This window comes from Cyprinodon variegatus, unplaced genomic scaffold, assembly GCF_000732505.1.
Source record: "Cyprinodon variegatus isolate N-32 unplaced genomic scaffold, C_variegatus-1.0 Scaffold6, whole genome shotgun sequence".
Taxonomy (NCBI): domain Eukaryota; kingdom Metazoa; phylum Chordata; class Actinopteri; order Cyprinodontiformes; family Cyprinodontidae; genus Cyprinodon; species Cyprinodon variegatus.
Window position 1 is genome coordinate 1,701,246 of NW_015150459.1, and position 25,060 is coordinate 1,726,305.

The 25,060-nt window shown below is 36.1% G+C and overlaps 1 protein-coding gene across 1 annotated transcript in view; it reads right to left on the bottom strand.

Annotated features, from left to right (window-relative positions):
* Positions 1-8,568, bottom strand: part of grik3 (glutamate receptor, ionotropic, kainate 3) — a 146,118-nt gene extending 137,550 nt beyond the window's left edge. The window contains exon 1 of the mRNA XM_015375367.1: positions 7,773-8,568. Coding sequence (XP_015230853.1) covers positions 7,773-7,887 — 115 coding nt within the window. The 5' untranslated portion in view covers positions 7,888-8,568. The remainder of the gene's footprint in view (positions 1-7,772) is intronic.
* Positions 8,569-25,060: the final 16,492 nt, after the last annotated feature.

The following is a 25,060-nucleotide window of genomic DNA, read 5'->3' on the forward strand; positions in this document are numbered from 1 at the left end:
CCTGAAGAACCGCTACACAATGCAACAGTTTTTTATTAAGAACTTTGGTCTCATTTTATACCTCTATGTACATTTGTAAATATTAATTTTGTGATACCAGACTTTTCTAAATAATCTCTTCCTACTTCAGGAGCTAATTTGTATAGTTGTGTTATGAGTGCATGTAATAATAGGTGACTGATTCTAAACAGTGACAGTAGGTACACTGGCTTTTGTTTTCCCTGTAAATATATAAATATATATATATATATATATATATATATATATATATATATATATATATATATATATATATATATATGAAACATGCCTATTTAATTGCATCCATGACTGTTTGCTTATGATCTTAGCTATTTGGTTTATCAGATTACTTTACCCTATGTTGATAATAAACTTTATACTTAAAAGTATGTCTTTAATGTCTTTTTTATTATAATTGATTATATGTTATTTTAACGAAGTAGCAATAACTTATTTTTTGTTTAAAAGAAGTTAAAGATTATGGTTTTACTGTATTCATCTAATGGAAATCCCTCATTTGTTGCATAGGTAATGGATGGGTACTATTTGAGAAGCAGACTAAAAATGTAATGGAAGTAAAGGATTTTAAAACTTTAATCATAATAGTACTCCAGTATAAATTTTGAAATAAAATGTCAGAGAAAGATTTTCTCTAACCTGCACTCTAAATGGACCTTCTAATCCCCCACATTGTTAGCTTGCTAAGGGCAGTTATTAAACATTTCCCTTCCTTGATTAAAAGGAAAATTTAGTTGTTTGTAATGTTTTGTCTTCGTATATTTCTGAGATTAAGGCTGAGTGATAGGGTTGAAAAATGTGTCCCTATATAAGTTTTTCATCTGAACAATTTGATTTTTTTTTTCTTCATACCCATTTCAAATAAAGAGCCTATTTAAATGTAATCTTTAACCTTTAAAAAGAGGTCAGCCCTTCCACCAGCCTTGCTTAGCGTGGCTGTTAAAGTTTGAAAGCCTAAATCCTTTTCTCTGCCGACAACCCTCTGGAGCAGAGTTAGTAAAAATTTGAGAACATAACTATTTATGTTGGACATAACTATTTTTGAAAACGATCAAGTGTCTATTATGAAATATGTTGTTCTTGTTTTATTGCATTATAACTGCAGGTTGGCTACCTCATCAGAAAGTTTAAGTAATTTTTCAGCAACCGTATTTATGAAAGATTTAGAACCAGAATCTTCATTGGCCATGATCGTGTGCACAATCAAGAATTTTGACTTTGGTTACAGACAGACATATTTGTGTGTTTTATAAAAAAAATAAAATATTACATAATTAATTAAAATCATATGTGTATATGTAGCATTACTATAATAGTAAAATAAGACACCATTAAATATGATTTAAAAAACTGTTTTTGAAATGCAAAAAAAAATTAGGGTATCTATACTTTACTCAAAGCAATCGTACTATGAGGATCTAACAACAGCTCATGGCAATATATTTATTTTCTAATTCCTAATGCCACAAAAACAAAAAACACATTCATCAGGAAATCACAGCCTTATTCATTTCAATAGGCAGAACCATATGCTTGCAGAGGACCTTTCACTGGTGAGCACCCACTCTGTAGTACAATATGAAAACACCATCTGGTGTGTGAGCCTCGGCTAAGATAAGCTAGCTGGGGGTAGATAGGAACCTGGTATGTCACAGGATTATCATACCGGTTGGTAGATCCGCTCTATTAGCCCCTGGTGGCTTGGATTATTGGATGATCATTACGATGTGTGACTGAATTTGTAGGTAGGTACTTGTGCTTCCTGGATGGAAATTAGGCTTGTTAAATCCTCCCATTACATGTAGATTTAAGGATTTATAAGTCTGCATCCATTTCACCTTGTCGACTCAAGCGCATGTTTTATTTTTTTCTGTCTCTGAATAAAGCTGAAGCTTTCTTACATGTTGACTATTCTTCCTGACATTTTATGTCACATCCTACACAAAGTGTAATACTCTCTAGTGTGTTTTAACAGAATCACAGATGAGTAGACAAGTCTCCCACTAAGAGATGAGTCGTCTGCTCAACAGAACAAACATCTGCCGTTTCTCATCAGCAAGATTGAAGCTAATGATGAGCCACAAGACTGCTGACAGAGAAAAAAGGAACTGGATTGTGTGCAAGAGGCCCAGTGAGACCGGACATATGTTTTAGAAAATATTGTGGATGGAGTATGGGTATAACATATGTGTGTGTTAGCATATAGATAAACATGCCGGATGGAGGAGGAGACAGAAAATTGTCCCTTTGCACTTTGTTTATCCGGTCTTGGCATATACATGTGGATGAAGGAGACATAGGTGAGCAGGTAAAATAACCACAGCATTCCTCCCATGTCGATCTTTCCTTTCACTTAGTGATAATGGAATTACACATCAAAGAAGCTTCTCTATGTATCCAATTCTTCTGTGACCTCTACGAGCCTTTGTTCATATTCACGACAACAGCTCCCCGGCCCTCTGTGTCCGCCGGCAGCCTTCTCCTAGCATACTCTATATCTCTGTCAGGGGAGAGATTAAATTTTGATGAAAATGAAATATTCATTCCCACTCAGCAGCTGATGGCCATCTTAATTTGATACAACTTTTGATGCGACATCCCCATTGTTCTTTTTCATCACCAAACACATCCTCTTACTGTACCTACTCCTCTGACCCAACTACACCACCCTCCTTTGGGTAATTCTCTATACAAGCACCTCTGTTTTGGATCTGGCTTTGTTGAGATGTAGAATTCTAAAGTAGCGTCTCAGCTTGTTGCATGCTCTTGAAATGCGTCTGAGTCGTTTCAGATGAAACATTTGCACACGCCCAAACGATGAGGATCTCGGGGAGGATGTGAGAGAGGAGAGCATGCCGCTTGTAGCTCCCTGCAGACGAGCGAATAACATGAAAACTTCTCACAGCCTTTTCCTGCTGCTTGTGCAGGGATAATAACAAGCCACTGAAGTGCTTTTGTGTGTTTGAAGACATCAACTAAAAGAGGTGACCACAAACCTGATTCATCCTACTGAAGCTTGTGAGCAGCTTGGACTGCACAATGCAGCTTCGAGGGTGTCCGCATTTGTCAGCTTGTATTGAAATTTTGAGGCTTTGTCAAAGACAATAATGAAGGCTGGAAACATTTGGAAAACTAAATAAAAAATGGATGCAGGCAGGTGCATAGAGAAGTAGCAAGGAGCTACGGTAATGATATAAACATAAAATCTTGAGAGAGGTAGGGTATGTGGCACTAATTAAGTGACTTAAGTTTAAAGTAGATAAAGTAATTGACTCTTCAATAAATCCCTGTCCAGCAGTGACTTGGCTGACAAAGAGAAAGGAGCCAATAAAGGATAAATCAGTTTAATCAGTGTACAGCTAAAAGAAATGGCACATAATACAGTTATATTTGTAAAATCTATTGTTAAACACCCTGGGGAAAATAAGGGCATAGCTTATAAACCTTTCAAACAACAACTATAGCTATTTATATGAAATCTGCACTATTTCAACAACCATCCAAAAACTCCAATTGTAAAGTAAAATTAAACATATTACCCCATAAATCAAATAATTTATTTTATGCTGAACACATACAAACAAAGAAAATGCAAAAAGCTGTAAAACCTAAGGCTGGGATATTAATTGCATTTGCAATACAATCACAATTTAACAAAACACAATTTTGAAATCACAGAGGCACTGATTTAAATCACACCATATTTAACAAGAGTAAGACACTGAATTTCTCCCTACAGCCCCTTAGGTGGAGGTAAAACACTTGAAGTGGGTTTGTCGCCACACAGAATGGTAGAGAGCGTAGAAGCTAGCATGTAGATCCATTCATGCAAATAGAAATCAATGCTTTTTAAAGAAGGGTTAGAGTTAAGTCCAGTAACAATGGACTCGGGTAAGCAAGCTTTCAAAAATTTAAAGCTTGGGTTGAAACTTCAATAAGCTTTGGGTTAGTGCAAAGAAAAAAAATCAAAATAAATCGCTATTTTGGTTAAAAACAATCGCAATTTTTATTTTTGCAAAATTGTTCAGCCCTAGCATGAACCCAACCTTAAAAACTTCTGTGCCCCTTCAACTGCCAATTAATTTTATTCTGCTTTAGTCATTTCCAGTAGCCCATAAAATATGGACAGTAAAAAACAAGAGAAAAATGTTCAGATGAGACTGAAACTAAACTATTTGTGTCATTGAAGACACCTTGTTTTGAGAAGGAAAAGTCACATCACCTAAAAAAAATAACAGACAGCTGTGATGTTGGAAGGGGGTGAATGTTAGAGATAGACTGGCACATCAGCAGCTGATATTTTTGGCTGATAGTAGCATTTTTTTTTTTTTTCTTGTATCAGCATCGGATAAAACATGCACAGGTTTACCGATTCGTTAGTGAATTCAGAGGCAGTGCCTTGAGATCGTCTAAATGCATGCATTCCCTCCATTTTAATTCCACTGTGATTTGGTCTTCTTTGCTTTGCTAATATTTTTTGTATTCGTACAGACCGAGACTTCTATAACATTTCATGTCATTTTTTTTTTTTTTTTTCATGTAAATGGGTGCAGAGGAAGCAATAATGAGCTAAAGAATAAGCCAAAAAAAAAAAACAACAACAAAAAAATCTTAACATATCGGTAAGACTGATGGTAATTAACTGGTATCGTCATTGGCAAGGCATGCATTGGTTAATTTCTAGTGAGCATTATGTGTCTGGGGTTTTCTCATCATGATCATAAAATACTTCATATCATTAAATTGTATAATATCCATCAGAAATAAATGGAAAACACAGCATATGAATCTGAAGATCAAAGAAGGATTAGAAGGCACTGGTTCAAAAACAGCTGAGACAACATCCCACTGATTTCCGAGAAGAAGGAAAAGAAGTCAAAAAAGTCTATAAAAAGGAACTCAAGATCAAAGTACATTAAAGAAGGCCCCAATGATGTATAAACAGCAAAGAATTGGACAAAATAAAATTAGGAATACTTCACTTTATTTCATACCTGATCTGATCTTCACATAGGTCTAAGTAGCTGTGTTACACACTAATTCCTTTTATTCAACTTTGTTACATTTTTTTTTTTTTTTTGTGCGTGTGGATTATGTGAGTTGTTACAAACATCTGGTGTGAATTTCATGCAAAGAGATTCAATGAAAGCATGATTGCTGAGAAAACTGGCTTGATTATTACACATTTCCTATCCTGTATGTTGTAACCAGAACTTAGGAAGGGGAGTTATTTTTAAATAAATATGTGAATAAGTATAAAGCCTAAAAGCTTGAGATAGAACATGGTGATATAAAAATAGCATGAGAAAACAAAACCTTCATTGGTATACAATGTGCTAAATTACTAGAAAATGTTTGTAGATGGAAAAAATATCTCCGCGTGCGTGATCATTTTTTATCTTTCTTACAGAAAACGTTGCATGTGCTGCCTAATGGTTCCTTTATGAGTTAGGAAACTGCTAAACTTGTCAGGAAGGAGTGGAAAAAAGAATTGAAAAGAGTAAGCAGAGGAAAACTAAAGAGGAACGCAGCATGTGAGAGGACAAATACAGTAGAAAATGTCTTTTATTCCCTCCAACAGATAGAAGCTGCTGAATGATAGAGCAACCATCTGGCATCAACTCGAAGCAATGCACTGTAAAAGCACTAAAATCAATGGCAACAACTCCACCTTGGATGCCCACCATTACCCAGATGGTGTACTTGGAGAACTGCAGGCCACCTAACTCAGAGCAGACACGGCACAGACACACTACCGCCCACCTCGATGAATTTCACTGGTTCGCTGGGGTTGGTAACCAGTGCTGAGGAGCAACATTAGAAACACTGCAATGACACTAAGAGACCCCTCTGTTTGCTTCTACACACCGAACAAAACAGAAAAAAAGAAAAGCAAAAATAACCCATCCGACCACTCCTCTATAAATCTGCTCATTCATAATGAATCTGTATACTAATAAAATATAATTTCCATTGCAATAACATTAACACATGCACTTTACATGATTCATACATACACCTAACTTAATTAGGTGCATTTTGTGTAACAGAATATTACCTTTTGTAATATTTTTGCACAGGAAAAACTAAATTTAGCCAACCGATATGTACACAAAAGCTCCCTTTGTACAGATAATATGAATTCATATGTCCTGCAGATTTTTTTTCCCCTCTTTGGCTATTAAAGTAAATTCAGCAACCTTTTCTCCATATCTCACCTTTTGGAACACAAGCACATTTACACGCTTCTGCAACACAAGCAATGACAGATCCTATAAAAAGCAATGGTGCGATTGTAGCACATTTCTGGGTAAATATGTCTCCGCACTTTGACATTTTTAAAAACAAAGCCTGTCATATTTATTTTGGGTCTGTGTTTGAGCTGCTGCCACTTGAAAGAGGATCATTGGAGGAAAAGAAAATAACCCTTGACCTTAGCCGTTTCCTTTTAAATAATTAATGAGAAAACTTTTGAATTGCTACAGTTTGTAATACACCAACAGAGACAGAGAAGGGGAAAAAAACGTAAAAACCCGAGCTTGATCTGGGTCTCCCTAAAAGCTGAAAGTTATGCTTCTCTTACTACATCACAAACATGTTACACTTCCTGCTTTTTATTACAAGAAAAGCACATTTTAGAAATATATGTTAAAAAAAAAGTCGATAATAAGATTCTTGGATCACTGTGCTCTTAAATAAATTCACCTTTAATGTCTGCACAGATTGCAAAGTGTAGGGTACAGCTACTACTTATTGAGTTTTGATGATCTGATTTATCATACAGAACGACACTTTCCATCCCCAAAAATACAATGTATGCAAAGTCCAATGGTGCACCAATTAATTCACTTTAAGGCATTTGGAGTACATTCACCCCCTGAATGTGCTCTGGCTGTGGTAGAACTTGCAGGCCACTGCCATTTTGTATAATTGTCAAATAAGGGATAAAAACTATCAGCTTTGACAGAATAAAAATAGAAACATATTGATCTCATTTCTGACCTGTCCCTTAGCCACTCACAACGTTTCATCTTATGGCCGATCTGTGAAAAATTTTTCTTACATAGTTCCAACAGTGATTGGATAAAGAAAGCAATTACTTGGTCACTTCATCTTCTTCTCTATGATGAGATTGAACAACATGGGACAACTTTTACTCTGCATTTTCCAATACTTTTGACTTTTTGCACAAGTATCTATCGCAGTAAAACAATAAAGATTGGGGGGAAAAGAAGATAAAAAATCCCTTCTTCTACTATTTAGGTATGAAAAGAGAATTTTTTAAACTTTTGATTCGTGCTAAGTTTTTATTTTTATTTTTTTTTTTAGATTTCAAACAGTGATTATCTTGAGTAGAAATTTATCCTCAAAATAAGAAATGTATTTTCGGGAGGCATCCTGTGGCTGAATATAACCGGTGACTCAACACGCTGCCCGCAGAAAATGGAGCACACAAGGCAGAGTGCATAGAGGTCACATAAAGCCACTACGTTTCCATGCGCTGCGCCTGAGCGCACAAGACATTCCCAATTCACTTCTTTCATGTTACTTAATGATGTTTTTGTTGATGCCATTTCCAAAATTTCCCTTAACCTGGGCGTTAGTTTGATAAAGACAGCTTCTTCCCAACAATAACTGGACCCGCGCGTAAATCTGATCATCTGGATGCAACTTCCAAGCTTAGAATAAACGCGTGTGCATGACTGAATGCAGCTCTGATGTGTCCAACTTACCTATTCGTATAACGTGAGGCATCCCGCAAGTGTACTGAATCCAAAAGAGGCATGCAATCAGCGAAGTCCAATATTCCCAAATCACACTCCGGGGAGATAACCAAGTATTTCGCATGGTTGCAAAGTCGTTAGATCCACTTTTTTTCTCTCTCAAAAAATTCCAAAGACGAGTCAGAACTGCTCATGAAAACTGAAATCTACGGAGCATGTGTGGATTTGGGTAAAATGCGACAACTCTACGCGCATTGTTCTTGGTGCAACATTCTCATCGGGCTTTCTTTTTTTTTTCTGCCTTTTGTCAGCCTTACAACGAAAGATGAGGATAAAGCCCCCTCCGTCCTTCGCTGGCGGATCAGTGAAAACACCTGCTACAGCAGGCTGCAAACAATCACCCCGCAGGAGTCTCTCTGTATACCCTCCAGCACTCAGTGCCGTCTTGTCTACAGGCAAAAAAAGAAAAAGCTGAGCCGAACTCCTGCGCTTCGCTGCGCCACTGTGGACGAAGATCTGCGGAAGTTTGTCTGTCTTAGAATGATTTTGTCCTCATCAGCTCGTACAGAGATTGTTTAGAAATGTAAACATACTTCGGTGATTCAGGAATGCCTCTCCTAGTTTAGGCACTTCGGTCCTGATCGCCAGTGAAAGGACGTCCGCTCCGGTTGCGCACCGTTATTTGCTGGAGAGGTTACAGAGGAAGGTCCATCTAGGCGAAGAGATCGCTGTTACATCGTTTTAATTTTACCAACGTTTCACTATGTGCTGGTTAGGCATGTAATGCGAGCAAATGTGCGTCTGAGGACCCTCCTTCCACGGTGCCACTAGAGGCACGCGTCCTTACGCATTGCTGTCAACTATGTCCAAGTTTTTCGTGGAGGTGAGAGGGATCCGAATCACCACCCAGCTCTATACTTTTTTCATCTAAATATGTGCGTTTTGTTTTTATATGAATACGTTTGTTCATAGTTATATCATGAAATCTGGCTTTCTGATCAGATCAGTGCATGCTGTCCTCATAAGGATTTCTGATGTCAAAACAGAAGCAAATTTATGACTTAAGCAGAATGAGTGGGAGTCTAAATATGGGCAGATCTTTTGCATTCTTAAAATCTCTGGACAACCACCATTATATAAAACATATCAAATCCTACATATTGAAAAAGTTCTTGAATTTAAATCTTGTGTAACTTTCCATAATAAGCACTAATCCTCAATAACTGTGGAGTTTTGAGATATGCAGTGTCTAAATGCTCATATTGCTATTCCAGTTAGAGGTTGAGAGGTGCTAAAATGTTGTTTTTTAAGTATCATTTCAATGTTTTTCACTTTTTGTAGAGAAATTCAGTTTTACTAAAATGCTCCAACTAAATTAGATACTGTACATATTTGCAGGTGCGAAAAAGGTTTTACCTTAGTGTTAGTTAAATGCCAAAAAGCACAATCCTTTGCTATCCCGAGGTTGTCATTGCATGCATGAATGCTTTGAAATATCTTGGTTCTGTCAGTTTTTCATTTGGTGTAAAAAAAAAAAAAATCATCAAAGATCAACTGCAAAAGGTTGGTGTCCAGGGGTGCCTCCAGAAACTTTTGATTGAAGTGGCCAGATAGGGGCCAGTGGTAATCATACCAAAAATGAAAAGCCATAAGAAAGAAAAAAAAAATTAATAGAGTAGGACAGAATAACATTTTCATATTCCTCTTGTTTATAAAAAAAAAATGCACTCTGCATAGCAGCCTTTTTAATATTTATAAAATTCTGTAGAATATAATGAAAACTTTCAGCAATACAAATTCAAATGAAAGGGTTCTGTTTTAAAAAGGAACTTCATTACATCTACAATGTGATGAGTCTTATTGACACCAAATCGCCCCTATAGATCCTGTATGTATACATATATTTTTAATACCCATAAAAAATATCATATTAATTAATGTTGGGGCATTTTTTAATCCTCTGCTAAATGTAATGTCCTTAATTTTTACTGACAGACAATTGAAAAAAGGATGGTATGAGGGCCATAAAAACAAAGCATCTAATGAAAAAATAAATACGCTCAGTCTTTACATTTTTTCTGCCCCACAAATATACATAGAACCTGCATGTGGTAAATTTAATTGGTACCCTCACTTAAAATAGGTTGCATAAAAAACCCAAAATCTAACCTAATTATCTCTCGTATGGTCAAATGGTGATAGAAAGCTGACAATGAATCCTTTAAACTGATTGACATAGATAGATAGATAGATAGATAGATAGATAGATAGATAGATAGATATAGATAGATAGATAGATAGATAGATAGATAGATAGATAGATAGATAGATAGATAGATAGATAGATAGATAGATAGATAGATAGATAGATATAGATAGATAGATAGATAGATAGATAGATAGATAGATAGATAGACTAAAAATACATAAATTAGCAATCATTTGAGAAAAAGCCATTTTACATATTTTTTTCTTAATAAGACTCTCGATGAGATAGTGCTGCGGCTCATTGGTTTAATTTTTTCTGTTGTGAATAGAGGAGAGGAATAAACTGTTCATCAGGGGGCACGCGAGCAAGAACAAGCCAGACTGACTGCCACTGCATATTCATGTCCCACAGAGCAGATTTATCGCCTCTTGGCACAATGTAAGGACTATCAACGTGAGTTATGTGGCCCAGCTCTCGCATTATGGAGATTCATTGACTTGCTGCTCTTTCAAATACAAAATGTACACAGGCCGAGCAAACAAGACATTCTGGGACTGTGGGTGCCCTCTATAGAGAGATCTTGGTCTGTGCTCTCAATCATTTAAACGGAAAACTGGAGAGCCACAGACTTAAGAAATTCCCCTTTGAGAATGTGTGAGGTGTAAAATCAAGGGAGTCGCTTCTTTTCTGAGGTTTATATAGTTTTTAAAGTAAATGTTAAGAATTTTAGAATATTGCTGTTGGTGATGCTTTTTGAGTCACACATTCTTTTCTCTTTGTTTCTGAAAGAAGGAGGCTGCCCTATGTAATAACTCCACCACAAAAAGCAGTCACACAGTTGGACGGTTGTAGTTTAATATGAGTAGAGCCAGTTGTTAGTGGAAAGGTTTACATAATATAGATTCAATAATGTTTAACATTAAATATATTAAATAATACCAGGTAACCTCTTATTTATTCAATAGCTGTTTCAGTAATTTTTTCTTATTTTAAGGCAAGTTAATAAAGAAAAATATTTAAAAAAAGGAAAGAAAAATGTTCTGAAGACCATTCACAGTTTAATTTCACTTCAATTTAATTTCACTTCAATCCCAATACATAGGTTTATATTAAATTACATCCCAAGGGAGACTTAGATTTTTTCTGAAGACATTTGTTGGCGCCCTTGGCAAAATGCATTTATGCAAAGGGAGCCAGGCAGACAGACAGACAGCCATAATCAAAAACTATAAAACAATTAAAACTGTGACAAAGGACGCTGATGAAGGATTAGTTATATCTACCACAAAGCAATTCAAAGAACTGTAAGACCTCAAAATGATCGCCAATACATAATACCTGAGAAGTATTGCAACATTTTCACACAGAGACTCCGAGGCATTATACATATTTACTGCTTAAACAGATGCCTCTCTCATTAGTTTTGACAATCCATGCTAGAAGTTGCCTCATCATATTCTCTGGTAGATCCTGAATTTTTCGAAACACAAATGTTTTTTTTTTACTGCAATCTAAGGAACTTACATCACTATCAGTCTACCCATTGACTTCTTTATTAGCAGGTTCTAGCAAAACCAAATGGGCAACATCTCAGGGCAACACAGAGCAAATTCCATGTATACTTTCACTACAATCCCAAACAAATATCTGCAAATTAAACCTAAAGACTTCTGCTTGTAATTGGTTGTTAAGTTTTATAATGGGAGACACAGATAAAAGCTTCAGAAGATTTAATATGATGAGAAAAGTCTTGAGATCATAGAGTTTACCCCCAGATAAACAGTCTCAATCAAATAATAAAGAGACGTCTAACATTAACACAAGTAATCCTTGATGTTAACGAACAGTGGGTTAAGAATTAATAATCAATTTCCCTGAGAAATTTGAAAAATATTTATGATAAAGAATTAGATTTCAAAAGTAACATTAAAATGAAGTTTGAATAAGACATGTGAAATTTGTTACACAGTACTATACTTACTCTAATGGGATTTTTTTTTTCCACTTATGAAATATAAAACACAGACAGAAAAATCCTTAATCTATATTTATACCAAAATTAATGAGTTATGCATAATAATTCCTTGGCTTTGCCACAACACAGCGAAAACTGCACTGCACAGGCACTTAGTTTGAAGCTACTAAGCAGACAGCACACTTCAGCAAACACATTCTGGCTTTCAGACTTCCCTTTGAGGTCTGAAAGAAAAGGAAGCATTTCATCAAGTTTTGTGGATATTTGATGCGACTGTTCAAAGCCTAGACTGAAGCAGAAGGAAGGTACTGTAGCAAAGAAATAATTGTAAAGGATGCCAAGGTTTGTAATAATAAAAGATAATATTAAAATAACTCCAGTCTTCTCTTTGAGTAAATTAAAAAGTCATTTAAGTTGACACTTTGTATGCCAGACTCACATCCACACGCAACACAACAGTCAGTGCTTTTTCTCTTTTGCAAAATGACTGCTGTTGCATTTGCAAGGGGCCAGCGATCAATGTCTCCTCTCGCAAGTTGGTCATAACAAATAGCTTCTGAAACACCAAGTCCCAGTTGTAAAGAGAGGGACATTGACAAGAGGTATACTTATGTTACACGATTGATCAGCCCATTTCTGTTTTTGTTTTTTTTTTCCTGAAGTCTTTGAGAAAAGAGAGAGGACAATCAATTTCCATGATGTGTTTCACTGCTTGCTCATAAGCCTGTGATTGGTTGGAGAAGATGTGCACGCCAAGATGTTTGATTGTTCATAATTATTTGGAAAAATTGCTGCTTTTTCGATTGAAACCAACAAATGAATCATGTAAGACATTTTCACTATTGATTTAGTTTTTCTGCTTAAAAGAGAGAAAAAAAAATAGAGCTTTACCATCAGACTGATTGCAATGCTGAAGATCCAACATCTCCTCTCAACAATGGGAATTCATTGCCAAGTCTAATGTGTTATAAAGTTGATGCCAGCTTTTCTGAAGTCTCTTTGATGGGGTTCACATCTTTGAAGCAGCAACTCAGACTTTGTTTAAAAATTGTTTCATCAAATTCACAAAGTCAACTTTTCTTAACTCTTTGAAAGTAGTATTGATCACTTGGGACGAAAGGATAGCTACTGACTTTCAAATTTGAACAAAACACACACAAAAAAACAGCAGCATGCTTTAAAAAGTGAGTAAAGCTCAAAATCTTCATACAGGGTTTTATTTCCTTACATGCAAATGTACTGGGCACATTCTATTCCAACTAAAGCAGTCACAATATTACAGGAAGCATGGAAAATCAGCATCAGATTATTCAACATACAGCACTGCATAAAGGTTTTCTCTGAAAGTATAAAATGTACAGTATAAAGTAAAAAGGACATTATCATTTAGAAAATTAAGTTTATTCTCTGTGAATAGCACAAAAAGGGCTTGCGGTCCATTGCACAAAGCAGTTTTAACAAAGTCAGAGCCAGAGGTTGAAAACTCTGATTCATCAGTTTTACAACGGCTGGTGTGAATGAGTTTAATCAACTCAGAGTGAAGAGTGTTCATAACATCTTTAAAAAAAGGCATCATCAATAGAGCTCAGATTCAACCAGTCAACGAACGAAAACAAACTATCTTCTCGGGAATGTTTGGTGAGCGTGGAAGGAGATGGAAACCTTAACAATGAAGTGTATAGGAAATCCACTCAAACAGACCAATATCTTCTTTTTGACTCACACCACCTACTTGAACACAAACTTTCAGTTATCAGAAACTTACAACTACGGTCGGCGCATGTCCCTACGAAAACAGAAGGGAAGCACATGGAACAGAAATACATCAAAGATGCTCTCTGAACCTGTGCATACCCAAACTCAGCGTTTGTCAATTCACCAAGGAAATCCAAAAGACACACATCAGAACATAACGGTGAGAAGATTAAATGCAAAAACATCGGCATCCCATATGTTGCTGGAGTCTCTGAAAAATTCAGGAGGATTTTCTCCCAAACACAAAATCCCATTACATTTTAAACCTCACAAGACCCTTAAACAGATACTAGTGCAACAAAACCCCCAGACCACATATGAGCGGAGTGGTGTATGCAGTTCAGTGCAGTGAGGAATGCTCTGATCTTTATATTGGAGAAACCAAATAACCTCTCCAAAGACTCACATCTACACCTTATGGACAAAGAACATCCTTTTGAGGGCCAGAAATTTCACATTCTGGACAAAGAAAATGGCTGGTTTGAGAGGGGTGTGAAGGAAGTCATCTATGTTAAAAACAAAACAAAAAAAAAACCTTAAACAGAGGGAGTGGACTTCGATTTCAGCTTTGAAAACATACAATGCAGAAATTGAGTTCATCCCTTCCCGCTATCATTGCAACCCCAAAAGATTTGCAAGGGAACAGAAGAGCTCACCTATTCAGATAGGCCAACAATTACCTTTTACGACAACCATTTTAGAGACATAGGCAGGTATGGGGCACTGCAGGCTAACCAAAGAAGCCAAACCATTCCCTTTCTAAAGGGGTGGACCCGTTCATCCATTTCGTTTTGCTTGTTTTCTTAACAAAAACAAGGCTTTGTTGGGCAACTGTACAAAGCCCCGAACTCAATGCTATTCCTGACATTTGAATTGAAAAAGCTTCAAACTTGGAAACAAGGTCCAGTAGATTGTTTTATAACTTTTTGGAATGACTATGACCTGGATGACTGAGAATTTCCACCAGCATATTTCAGTTTGTCGTGTTGTTTGAAGCTGGTATCAAGCGATGAACCTTAAAGCAAAGTACTGGGTTGGAAGGCTTCATTGCTTCATGAGGCTTTATTTAGCCATCACTAGTTGTAGGAAGGTTTGCTCAGAAACAGAATCCAAAGGAGCATCAAGATCCTCAATGAAACCAAAAAAAAAAAAAAAACAATACTAGGAGTCTGGAGGGCTAAAAGGTACCACTTATGGTTGACACTCTGGCAATAAAGAGCTGGAAGCCAACTCCTTATGTAATCTGTAGCTAATGAGCAACTGGTGCAAGCAATCAACGGAGCAACCCAAACTAACGTGCTCCTAGATTACCTCTGGAGGATGGTCTTGAAACCTGCAGGAGAAAATAGGACAAGGACCCCATCAAATCTTCAAAGAGGACGTTGGACTAAGGGTCAACAAAATTATCAAGACCCAAAAATCTATTTTTGGTTTCTGATTATTATTATTTTACTGCAAAAAAATGTTGTACAAGTTGTATTTTGATCGTTTTCTGTATTCTTTAAAAGGTTTTCACAGTAGAGCTTCTTTTTTTTTTTACCCGGGAACCAATAATGTGTTCAAGTCATTTTGGCTATCATTTTAATTATACTTTTCTTCTTCTTTTTCTTTTTAAGCTTTTTTCAGTACAGCTGGTGTTTTTTTTTTTTAAACGTTCAATATATTTTACCCTCTCCAATCAACTTCAAAGTACTATTTTTCTTTCAAAGTTCTTCTGAACATACCCATTTGATTCAGATTTTCATAGGAATACTTTACAATTTGCAGCTTTATTCTTCTTTAACAGAACCACACCACTGTTTTGAGTTCTATAATTTGAATTCAACCCTTTCATCGATAACTCAGTTACTAAAAATTTCATAGCAGTTTGATCTTTTACTTTTCTTTTGCTTTACATCCTTACTGCCTAATTTTCTGACCAAGAGTGACTAATTTCTTTCTAAAGACATTATTAATCTGGTTGTTAATGTTTGACTCAAGGGCGAGGTCTTATGTTGTTGGTCCTATACAAAAAAATGCATGCTCTTTTTTTTTTTATGCTTGACGAAAACATCCGGGCACATTTAGTTTAAAGAGAAAGGCAGCATTTCTTGCAACATTTCTACAAATTGTATAAGCACTACACGCTGTCAATGTTTGAAGCATCACCAGCTCTGATGAATTTGGAATTAGGACTTTTTTCCACTTTTAAAAGGGTTGCATTTGAACTCACCAGCAACTAAGACGTAGTAGGTAAATACGTGCCTATTTAACTAAATATAGTCTAAATATTTCTTTTACATGTGGATTTATCCTGTATTTTATTTTGAATTGTGTAGAGGTAAATAGAGGTAAAACCCACTCTTATCTTTTACAAGCTCTCTCTGTATCATGAAACAAAGCAAAATAATTATTTTTATTATTTTATTATTTAAATTATTAATCGATTAATCTACAGATTAACAATCAACAGATCAACAGATTAATTGATTTGCTAAGTAACTGATAGTTGCAGCTCTAATTTTATCATAATATTTAAAACACATTTCTTACATAATACATCTGAAGTGGACATAACAGCCAACCACACAAACATGTTAATGAGGCAAAATATACTGAAATTCATGTGGCAAAATTTGTGAGCTCCAACAAAGTTCACAGAATCCAATTACTCATACTTTATTTGTGGACTGGTGGCCTAGGGTATAGAGCTTGGAATCCTGAGGTTCTGATTTCGAGCCCCACTCTCACAGACTGTTACTCTGGGTCTCTAAGCAAAACCCTTAACCCCACGCTTTTCCCCGGGCGCCCCACGATGGCAGCCCATTGCTCCCGAAGGGGAAGGGTTAAATGCTGTACTTGTGACAGAGCAACAATAAAAGCTGGAAAAAAAAAAAAAAAAAAAAAACACTGAACAATATAAAATTTTCACCTAAATCCACTTCTCTACCTGTGTTGCAACATCACCACTCTTCCCTAAATTCAGCCATCTCAAATACAAATTGATATTTGTATTGTGTATAAATAAAAAAGTTGCTCCTTAATTTGTAATCAAAATGATTTAGACATCATCTGAAACACTGAAGAGCTTCAGCCGCTTCACCTTTAAGCTGCTCTGCATCATTATTACTGGATATCTGTGTTTCCTATAATCATATAATGTTATTATTATACAAGTGTGTTTTTAATATTAAAGGATTAATGTGACGCAACCTTTTATATCATCCTATGTTACTTACTGTCTGACTGTTAAAATATCTCCTTTTGTCTCTTTTCTTTTTAGTAGCATCATCTACAAAGCAAAACACTAAGAATGAGCCTAAGTTTATGCAAATATAAATCACTTTTAACATCTATTAAAAGAAAATATAACAAAGTCTTATCTGTATTCCAAAAAAAAAGTTAAAAACACTCCACTGGACTTTGTTTCCAAGTTTGAAGGCATTTCACTTCCCATCCAGGAAGCATTTTCAATTCAAAATGTCAGGAAAAGCGTTCAGTTTGAGGTTTTATACAGTATAGGTATAGGGCAATGCAGGCTAATAATGTAAGCCAAAAGACCCCCATCCCAAAGGGTTGGAACCATTCATCTGTTGTACAAATTTACTTATAGACTGTGTGGAAATCTTTGTAAAATAAAATCTACGTAATCAAAGTAAATAGTGTTCCTCTGTTTGTACTTGTCTTAATCCTATTTCTAGAAGTAGAAATAGTCAATTAAATAACACTTTTATTATGTGGAACCTTAAATAATATTTCTAAACAAAAATTAGTAGATTAGGTTTAGGTGCCATCTTGTGTTGTTATACTCTATAAAAGAAATAGCACCTGCTACGTATACCTGAACAGACTCAAAGGGTCATGAAAACAGTAATAGCAACAAAGTATTGGTAAAATGGAAAACCCTCAGATTTCTTTATCAGTCAGCTGTGGCAAAGGATTGGAATTTTGACAGCTTAGTCTTTGCTTGTTTTTTTTTTTTTTTTACAGCAGTCTGTAGGACTCTTGCCTGTCTCAGAATATTTAGTTTTATAAAAGAAAAAGGTTTTTGTTGATGAGATGTATTATACTTCAGAGTTAAATATCATTTTAAGATGCTAAAATTGGTTCCACAAATTCAAACACTCTGCCTTGTTTCTTTACAGAATTGCAATCAGCAGGTTTATCCTGTTTCAGTGTACGTAATATTTAGTTTTTTAATGGGGACTAGTTTCATAACCTAATATTAATTGTAGTAACCGCAGTATTCTAGTGTGAAAAAATTTTTAATTTCGCGCTCCAAGCACGCACAGATACGGACTAGAAAACACACAATCAGGGAGAGAGAATGTGAAACTTAAGACAGAGCAACCAATGAGAGTGGAGTTAAACAGCCCAGTTACTGACTTCAACGGACAGGTAAGACCGGGTATAGGACCGCTCCATCTGAGTGCCTCCAGCGGCAGCAGCAGCTACCAGGCAGCACAGCTGCAAGAGCAAAAGAAGCGACTGCTGCAACAACGCTGTATTGTAAATTATAAACATGTTAGTAACATAGAATTATTGTTGGGACAAGTAGGTCAGTCCAAAATGTTGGTATGGACATGTCCCTATGGTCGCTATGCATACCTACTCCAATGGTTTGACTGCTATCAATTGGAATATTTGTGTTTTCATTAGGAATGTGCACTTGTATATTTACTCTTTTGGTGGAGCAGTTTTCTACAGATATTGCATAGGATGCCGTACAAAACATACTGCAATTCTATGCTCCTTAGGTGGATATTGTTATCCATTAGTTTTTCTTTTTTTTTTCTTTTTTGTAGCCTCATTACATTCACTATCCTTAGGCAGATAATTAAACGTGTGCTTACCCCTTTGAAACATAACTTCTGGCATTTAGTTTCCTTAAGGATACAGTCTTAAGGATTTCTTCAGCAGCACCGTCTTATGATTCAAGGCGAGGTGCCATGTGTAGACAAGGTTATGAGGAATTGGCCCAATTCTGCTGCTGATTGCAACGTTTACCGGGGATCTAGACTGCGCTGGCTCGGAGTTAGAGACCTCTCAAGATGTATGTGCTGCTGCTGACGCATGTGGCAGTGGTGTGATGGGGAGAGTGGAGACAATCACAACCCTGATCAGTCATCCAGACAGTCTGTGAGATGGGAAGCGATTGCTAGCGGGACTCAGCCACTGGTTATAGATGAGAAAGGCAGTGAGTAATAATGGATTTCTGACCAACCTGATTTATCAATTGAATTATTAGTGTTATCATACTCATCATCCCTGCCATTTATCTTCTGTAACCACTGACAGCCAGCTTCAAATATAAGAGTGTTTTGTACATGTGTATGACAGGAAAAACTTAATAACATTTAGATAAACTCCTCTGTGTTTAGCCCACAGGTGAATAGAGGCTTCAGGAGAAAAAAAATCACATAATGAATGTCATACCTCCAAAGATTAATCTATAAACCAGTCTCTCACAGATACACACACCTACATATCTGCTCTTCCACAAGAAAAGATCCAAACCTGTTAGGTTTCAATGTGAAACGTCCTTCTTGGTGACCATGAAGGTTAAGAAGGCAGAGTGGAAAAGTAAAATTCCTTCTGAACTCCTTAGTAGAATGACCTACAGTAAACACTAGGATCAATCAGTGAGATAAACATTTTTTTCATTAAACCCTGTGTGATTTCCTGACCTGCAGACATACTGTATGAAACAGTGCTTCTGACCTACACCCAGGCTGTCCTCAAGTATAATCATAATTTTCTCTCTAAATCAAAGGTCATACAATTTCTAATGTCAGGGGGATTGCTGGATGTAATAGTTGCTGAGGTTCTCTTTTTTATGGCCTTTAGCTGTGTCTCTAACATCTGTCACCATGTTATTGATTAACCCTGATTATTCATCTCAGTAAATTAAAAAGTTAGTGTAAAGTTATATCAATGCTGTATCAATGTTCTGCATATTATTGGAAACTTGAGTTGAATTAAAGTGTTGGAAAAAGGTGCAACAGTGATACTGCATATAAGATTGTGAATTAAAAAGAGTTTGGGGTCAACTGCAGTCACGATTAGAGCTTTCAGAGACAGGAGTAGGGTACACTTTTCTTAGTCTAGGTTTAAATCTGCTTTTGAGCCAGAGAAAAACAAAGAAGCATCTTACCTGGAGTGTAAGGAAGACTGAGATTCCTAATTGCAGTTTAATTTAGGGAGGTATAAAGTTTGCTTTTTTGGTCTGCAGTGTTTTCTCACATCCAGGATCAGCTTTGCCAGCTTACCAAAATATTTCAGTGCACTCCATGCTTTCCTCAACTGACCAGGTTTAGGGATGTTCTTATTTACCAATAGGAGTTAATACAGACGTTATTGTCAACAGAGGAGAAATAGTGCATTTGCTTAAGGCACAATAACTACATTTAAATTTTATTTTCTAACTTTTGTGAAATGGATAGCTCACTAAAAATTCTATATTTCTTTTCCAGATAAACGTTATAAAATCTCCCTATGGGGTGGTTCTTTAATGTTACATTACCTTTTTTTTTATATTTTCTTGTAGGATATTTCTACTTCTGTGGTATGAGTCTTCACACCATCTTAGTGTTGCTAAGTGGTTGAATTGTGCAGGGTTTTATTCCATCAGTGATACTTATGACAAAAACATTTAGTTGTTTATTTTCAGGATGATGATGAGACGGTAATGAAATTAACATGGAGAAGCGGAACATAGGACGTGTGTGAGTTTAATTGTCTATACAAAGACTAGATGAATATGTTGATGGATTTTTTATCTGAGAAACAAAATTAAACACATTTCTGCCTATTCCAAAAAAGGTTAAATAACAAAACACTTGATTCGTTTGAAGACATTTTGCTTTCAATCCAGAATGCTTTCTCAATTCAAAATGTCAGGAGTAGTGTTGAGTTCCAAGCTTATAGAGTAGCCCACAAAAAAAGCCTTGTTATGGCTTAGAAAACATGCAAATTGAACCAAATAAACAGGTCTACCCCTTAGTAATGGGAAGGTCGCTGTTGGTCTACCAAACCTGATACTGGCCCATGCCTCCATAATGTGGAGTCGTTAAGGTTGTTGTTGGCCTGGCTGACCAGGCGAGATGTTACGACCCTAAAGATTCTTGATGATTTCTCAAAACACTTTTCAAAAATGGGCTGCAATCAGAATTAAAGCCATGAAGGAAGGATGTTTACATGTAATTTCCGTGACTGTGCAGTGTTGCCAGTGGGCTTCAGGGGTGCTAAACATTAAAATGTAAAGGTCTAAGACCCCTGAATGACACAGTTTCAGATTAAAATTAGTTCCTTTATTTCTTCATATGACAAGTTCTGATTATTTCTGATTCACACATTAAAATAAGAAATTTTTTGTCAGATTTAATATAAATAGTAGCATCTCATTGAATTATCTGATATATGTGTGCATTAAGCTATTTCAAAAATTATCAAATGTCTAGTCACCAGCTAATCCAAATTATATCACAGATCTACCTCAGACAGCAGTTCTTTTGGGTGTACTAAATCCATAGTTAGTTAAAATGAATCATTTGCAGAATCATTGAGATTATGCAACTGACTTTTTCCTTTTAATTATTTGCAGTTAACATAGATGATAAAGATCAGACAGACTTTTCTAGGCTTTAGCTATATAGGATCTTTCCTTATCTTATTTTTAAAGCTCTAGAAACCAATAGTTAACAGCAATACAAACAAAGCTGTATTTTAAAGGTTATTCAAGTTCTCTACTTGCTTCACTCAAGTTTCCCATCTTTCAGTAATGGTAAAGAAGCAACATCGACAGGCACAGAACTGTCCAGGGATGCAAATACTATGCAAACAGCTGAACAAGGGCCAACCTTTGTTTTTGTTTACACATTGTTTGCCCATCTGTAAGCTTGGTAGGTCCGGCTTTTAACTTCTTTCACATTAATTAAAGGAAATATACTGTAAAAACTGCTTGTGTGACTTCCCATCAGAATGCTGAAGTAAGACTCAATTAACCTTAATGACCCTCTATAATGTAAACAATGAAAAAATAATTGTATGCATCATCCACCCCTGACAAGCTTAGTAACTTCCAAACTGCATTACAAATTGTGAAAAGGCAATTCTACCTTGGTTCCATTTGTATCTGACAAAATAATAGCCTATTAGAAAATTTCCAGGGACCATCATAAAGCTGGACTTAAGGGAAAGGGAGAAAAAGCAAGTGCGTTTCAGGGTATCCAACTGCTCACTGATTGAGCATTGCCATTCCTCTCCCAACATGATAATCAAACATTTGTCAAATATTTTGGAAAACTGTGGGAGTTGGTGTTGTTAACTCTTTGGTGCAAAATATACTGTATTTGATGTAAAAGTGATTAAAGGCTGGACATTTTTTTAAACTAAACGTGTTTCCGTTTCTTTGTGACATGCATATAAAAGTCTAAGAAAGTGTCTGAAAACACTTCAAATTTATTTAAAATTTCCCCACAATACAGAGCCCCGCTCACTTTCATGTTATCGTATTGGCATTTCTGAGTAATTGCACCCTGCGGCAAAGCTTGCTCCCTAACAACTTTTAATTATGTTACAAAGTGAACTTTCTACCAGCATTAATGACTGGAGTCTCTAATAATTACTCTCTCTTAGGCTCTTATGTGCTGTAAACTGTTTCCTTTATTCATAAACATCTTTTTTTTACTAATGTTAAAAGTGAAATTACCAACAAATGTATTTTGTTTATTTACTTTGTTTCTTCTGACAATGTGTAAAAATAAAAAAAAAAGACCAAAACATTGTTTTTAGATGCTTTAGATGTTTTATAAAGTAACAACATCACAGATTGACTGCTAGCGATACGAATGAATGGATTTACCATCATAAAGTCCTTAAATATTTTGGATATTTGTTTCTATTTTGCAACCCATTTCCAAAAGTTTTTTAGAGTGTGATGTATAGGTGCTCTCTGTCTCAGACAGAACATAGTATTGTGAAGTAAAGCATTATTACCAAGCAGGAAGACTTACTCTAGCAATCTTATTTTGATCTCAGAGGAGGGTGGATCCTGGTGTCCTTTTTGAGAGACTGGTTTTTAATAACTAAAGTTTGTTTCATACAGGATGGAAACGGGTCACTGGTTTCTGCTAGTGGTTCCTTTTGAGTGTTGGAGTGGGGCAGGGAGACAGAGAGCAGAGCTGGAGGAGGGAGATGGGATAAATGGCCAGATCTTGAGAAGCCGTCTTTCAAAGAGGTGTTCAATGGCTCTTTTTTTCAGAATGTATCTTATATTCTTATGGAAATAATCGCAGATAGAATACTAAAATAATATTTGGATTCAAACTTGCACTCAAGTAGTATTTTGTTAGATTCTGAAAAAGTGTTTCCATTTTATTTGTCTTGTGTTTCCATAGTATTCCAATATCTTCATATTTTGATAACAAAAGCTTATCTGACTATAGGTTAATTCCGATCAAAATTATTTTACTCTTTAATTTTCATCTATGAATACTGCAGAATTTACTATATATATTATGCTAGGTATAAAAAACAAACAAACAAATATACTGCAATACAGGACAAATATAAAAATGGAATAAAGCTCACAAACCTAATCCACATCAGGACATGAACATCTCTTTAACTCACTGTTTGCCAAGTCGTCAGTACAACACTCCGCTTACCTGCATCTATGTTGTTTTAATATGTTGTTCCTGCATTACCCTTAGCTCATCCCCTGAGCTGCTCCTAGGTGCATCCAGATGAATGAAGCATCTTCGATATCTAACTTCAACCAGATTTTGTTATTTCCGCAGGCAGCATGTAAACAAAGGGATCTCAAACAAATGACTGTTCAAAAGAAGACACCAGGCAAAGAATGATTGACCCACAGCTCTTTATAAAGCAGAGGAATAATGAGTGGTTAGAGTACAGGTGTGCTGCCAGGACCTCCCAGAGGAGGCATAGAATCCCATTCAAACACCAAGCCACATGAAAACACACTGGGCATCATTAATCCTGCCTGTTTGGCTTTATTTATTTATTCTGGGTGGCTTGCTGATCTGCTCCCACTTTGAAGAGTTAGCAAAAACCTGCCTCTTTCCCTTTATTACTCTCACTCCTCACAGTTGTTAACATCCCCATTAATACATGCCACTCCCTGCCAGTCTTCACCAGATTGTCTTTAACTTGCTCATATGAGGATCACTCCAGTGTTAGTCTGCACTGCCTGCCTACCTGCTTTCCTGTGCTCAGCCTGCACTCACCGGATTGTCATCGGCTACTGACCCTTGTCACATTATGGACTGTCTCCACTTGTCACCAGTTTGTTCAACCTGCATTCAATCTACCCAAAGCCTGATTCAAATGTCACTTACCATCTACCTGCTCAAATCTTTCTTCCTCCCTGTCAGCCACCTTCCACTTCCACAAAGCCTGCTTCCAGCCTTTCAGCCAGCCTTTATAAAGTTTTCAGCTTGTCAACAGCTGGTTCTGCATTCATCTGCCCCCTCAAGCCTGCTACCTTTCTGTTCTGCCTTTCCCCAAGCTTATTCAGTTACCAGCTGTCTGTACAAGCTTGCTACCAGTCTGTATGTTACTGAATCATCGACATAAAATGACAATAAACCTTCTAAGAGCAGCACTGTGTCTGATTCAAAGTCTGTAAATCATTATTCTTAAAGAACTGTAATCTTAGAAGAGTTCTGCTACATGCAAAAAACAAACAAACCATAAATAGGTGGTCAAAATTATTAGAGGCACATGCCTACATCCCAATAATGTTTATCTATCCACACTGGGTTTCAACAGAGTCTCTAGTTATACTGCTTTAAGCAAATAATGTATTTAATTTCTACACACCTTGCCCCTTTGCACACCCAATTTGATTTCTGAGCAAAGTAGCAACATATTTTTAGGGAATACTGAAAAATATAATTAATATATGCAGCAAAGAGGTGAATGTCTCAAAAAAGGTGCCCCTTCTAATGAATTTACTGCTCTGGCATCTCTGTGCTCAATAATAGCATCGTCTGATCTAACACAATAAAGACACTCTACGTGGATCAATAAATCACTCACCTCATCATGCAAAACACCTGAATTGGCCCTAACTGATTGAGTGCTGACTTGTTCTTTGATTAAGTAAGTTAACGTGTGTTTTATTGGTGGTAACAGTGACTGAGCTTGTATTAATGAACTGTCTACTCAAGATGGTCTTTAGGTTTGGAAAGAAATAGGGACAAAAAAAATTCACTCTGTCCTAATGATCTAATGCCGTCTCACTATATGAAATGAGAGTACATCTTAAGAAACATTCACAATATATTTGAAAGACGGATGTTTCATATCAACTTTATTGATTTATGACTGGACACTTTTATTTATTTACACATT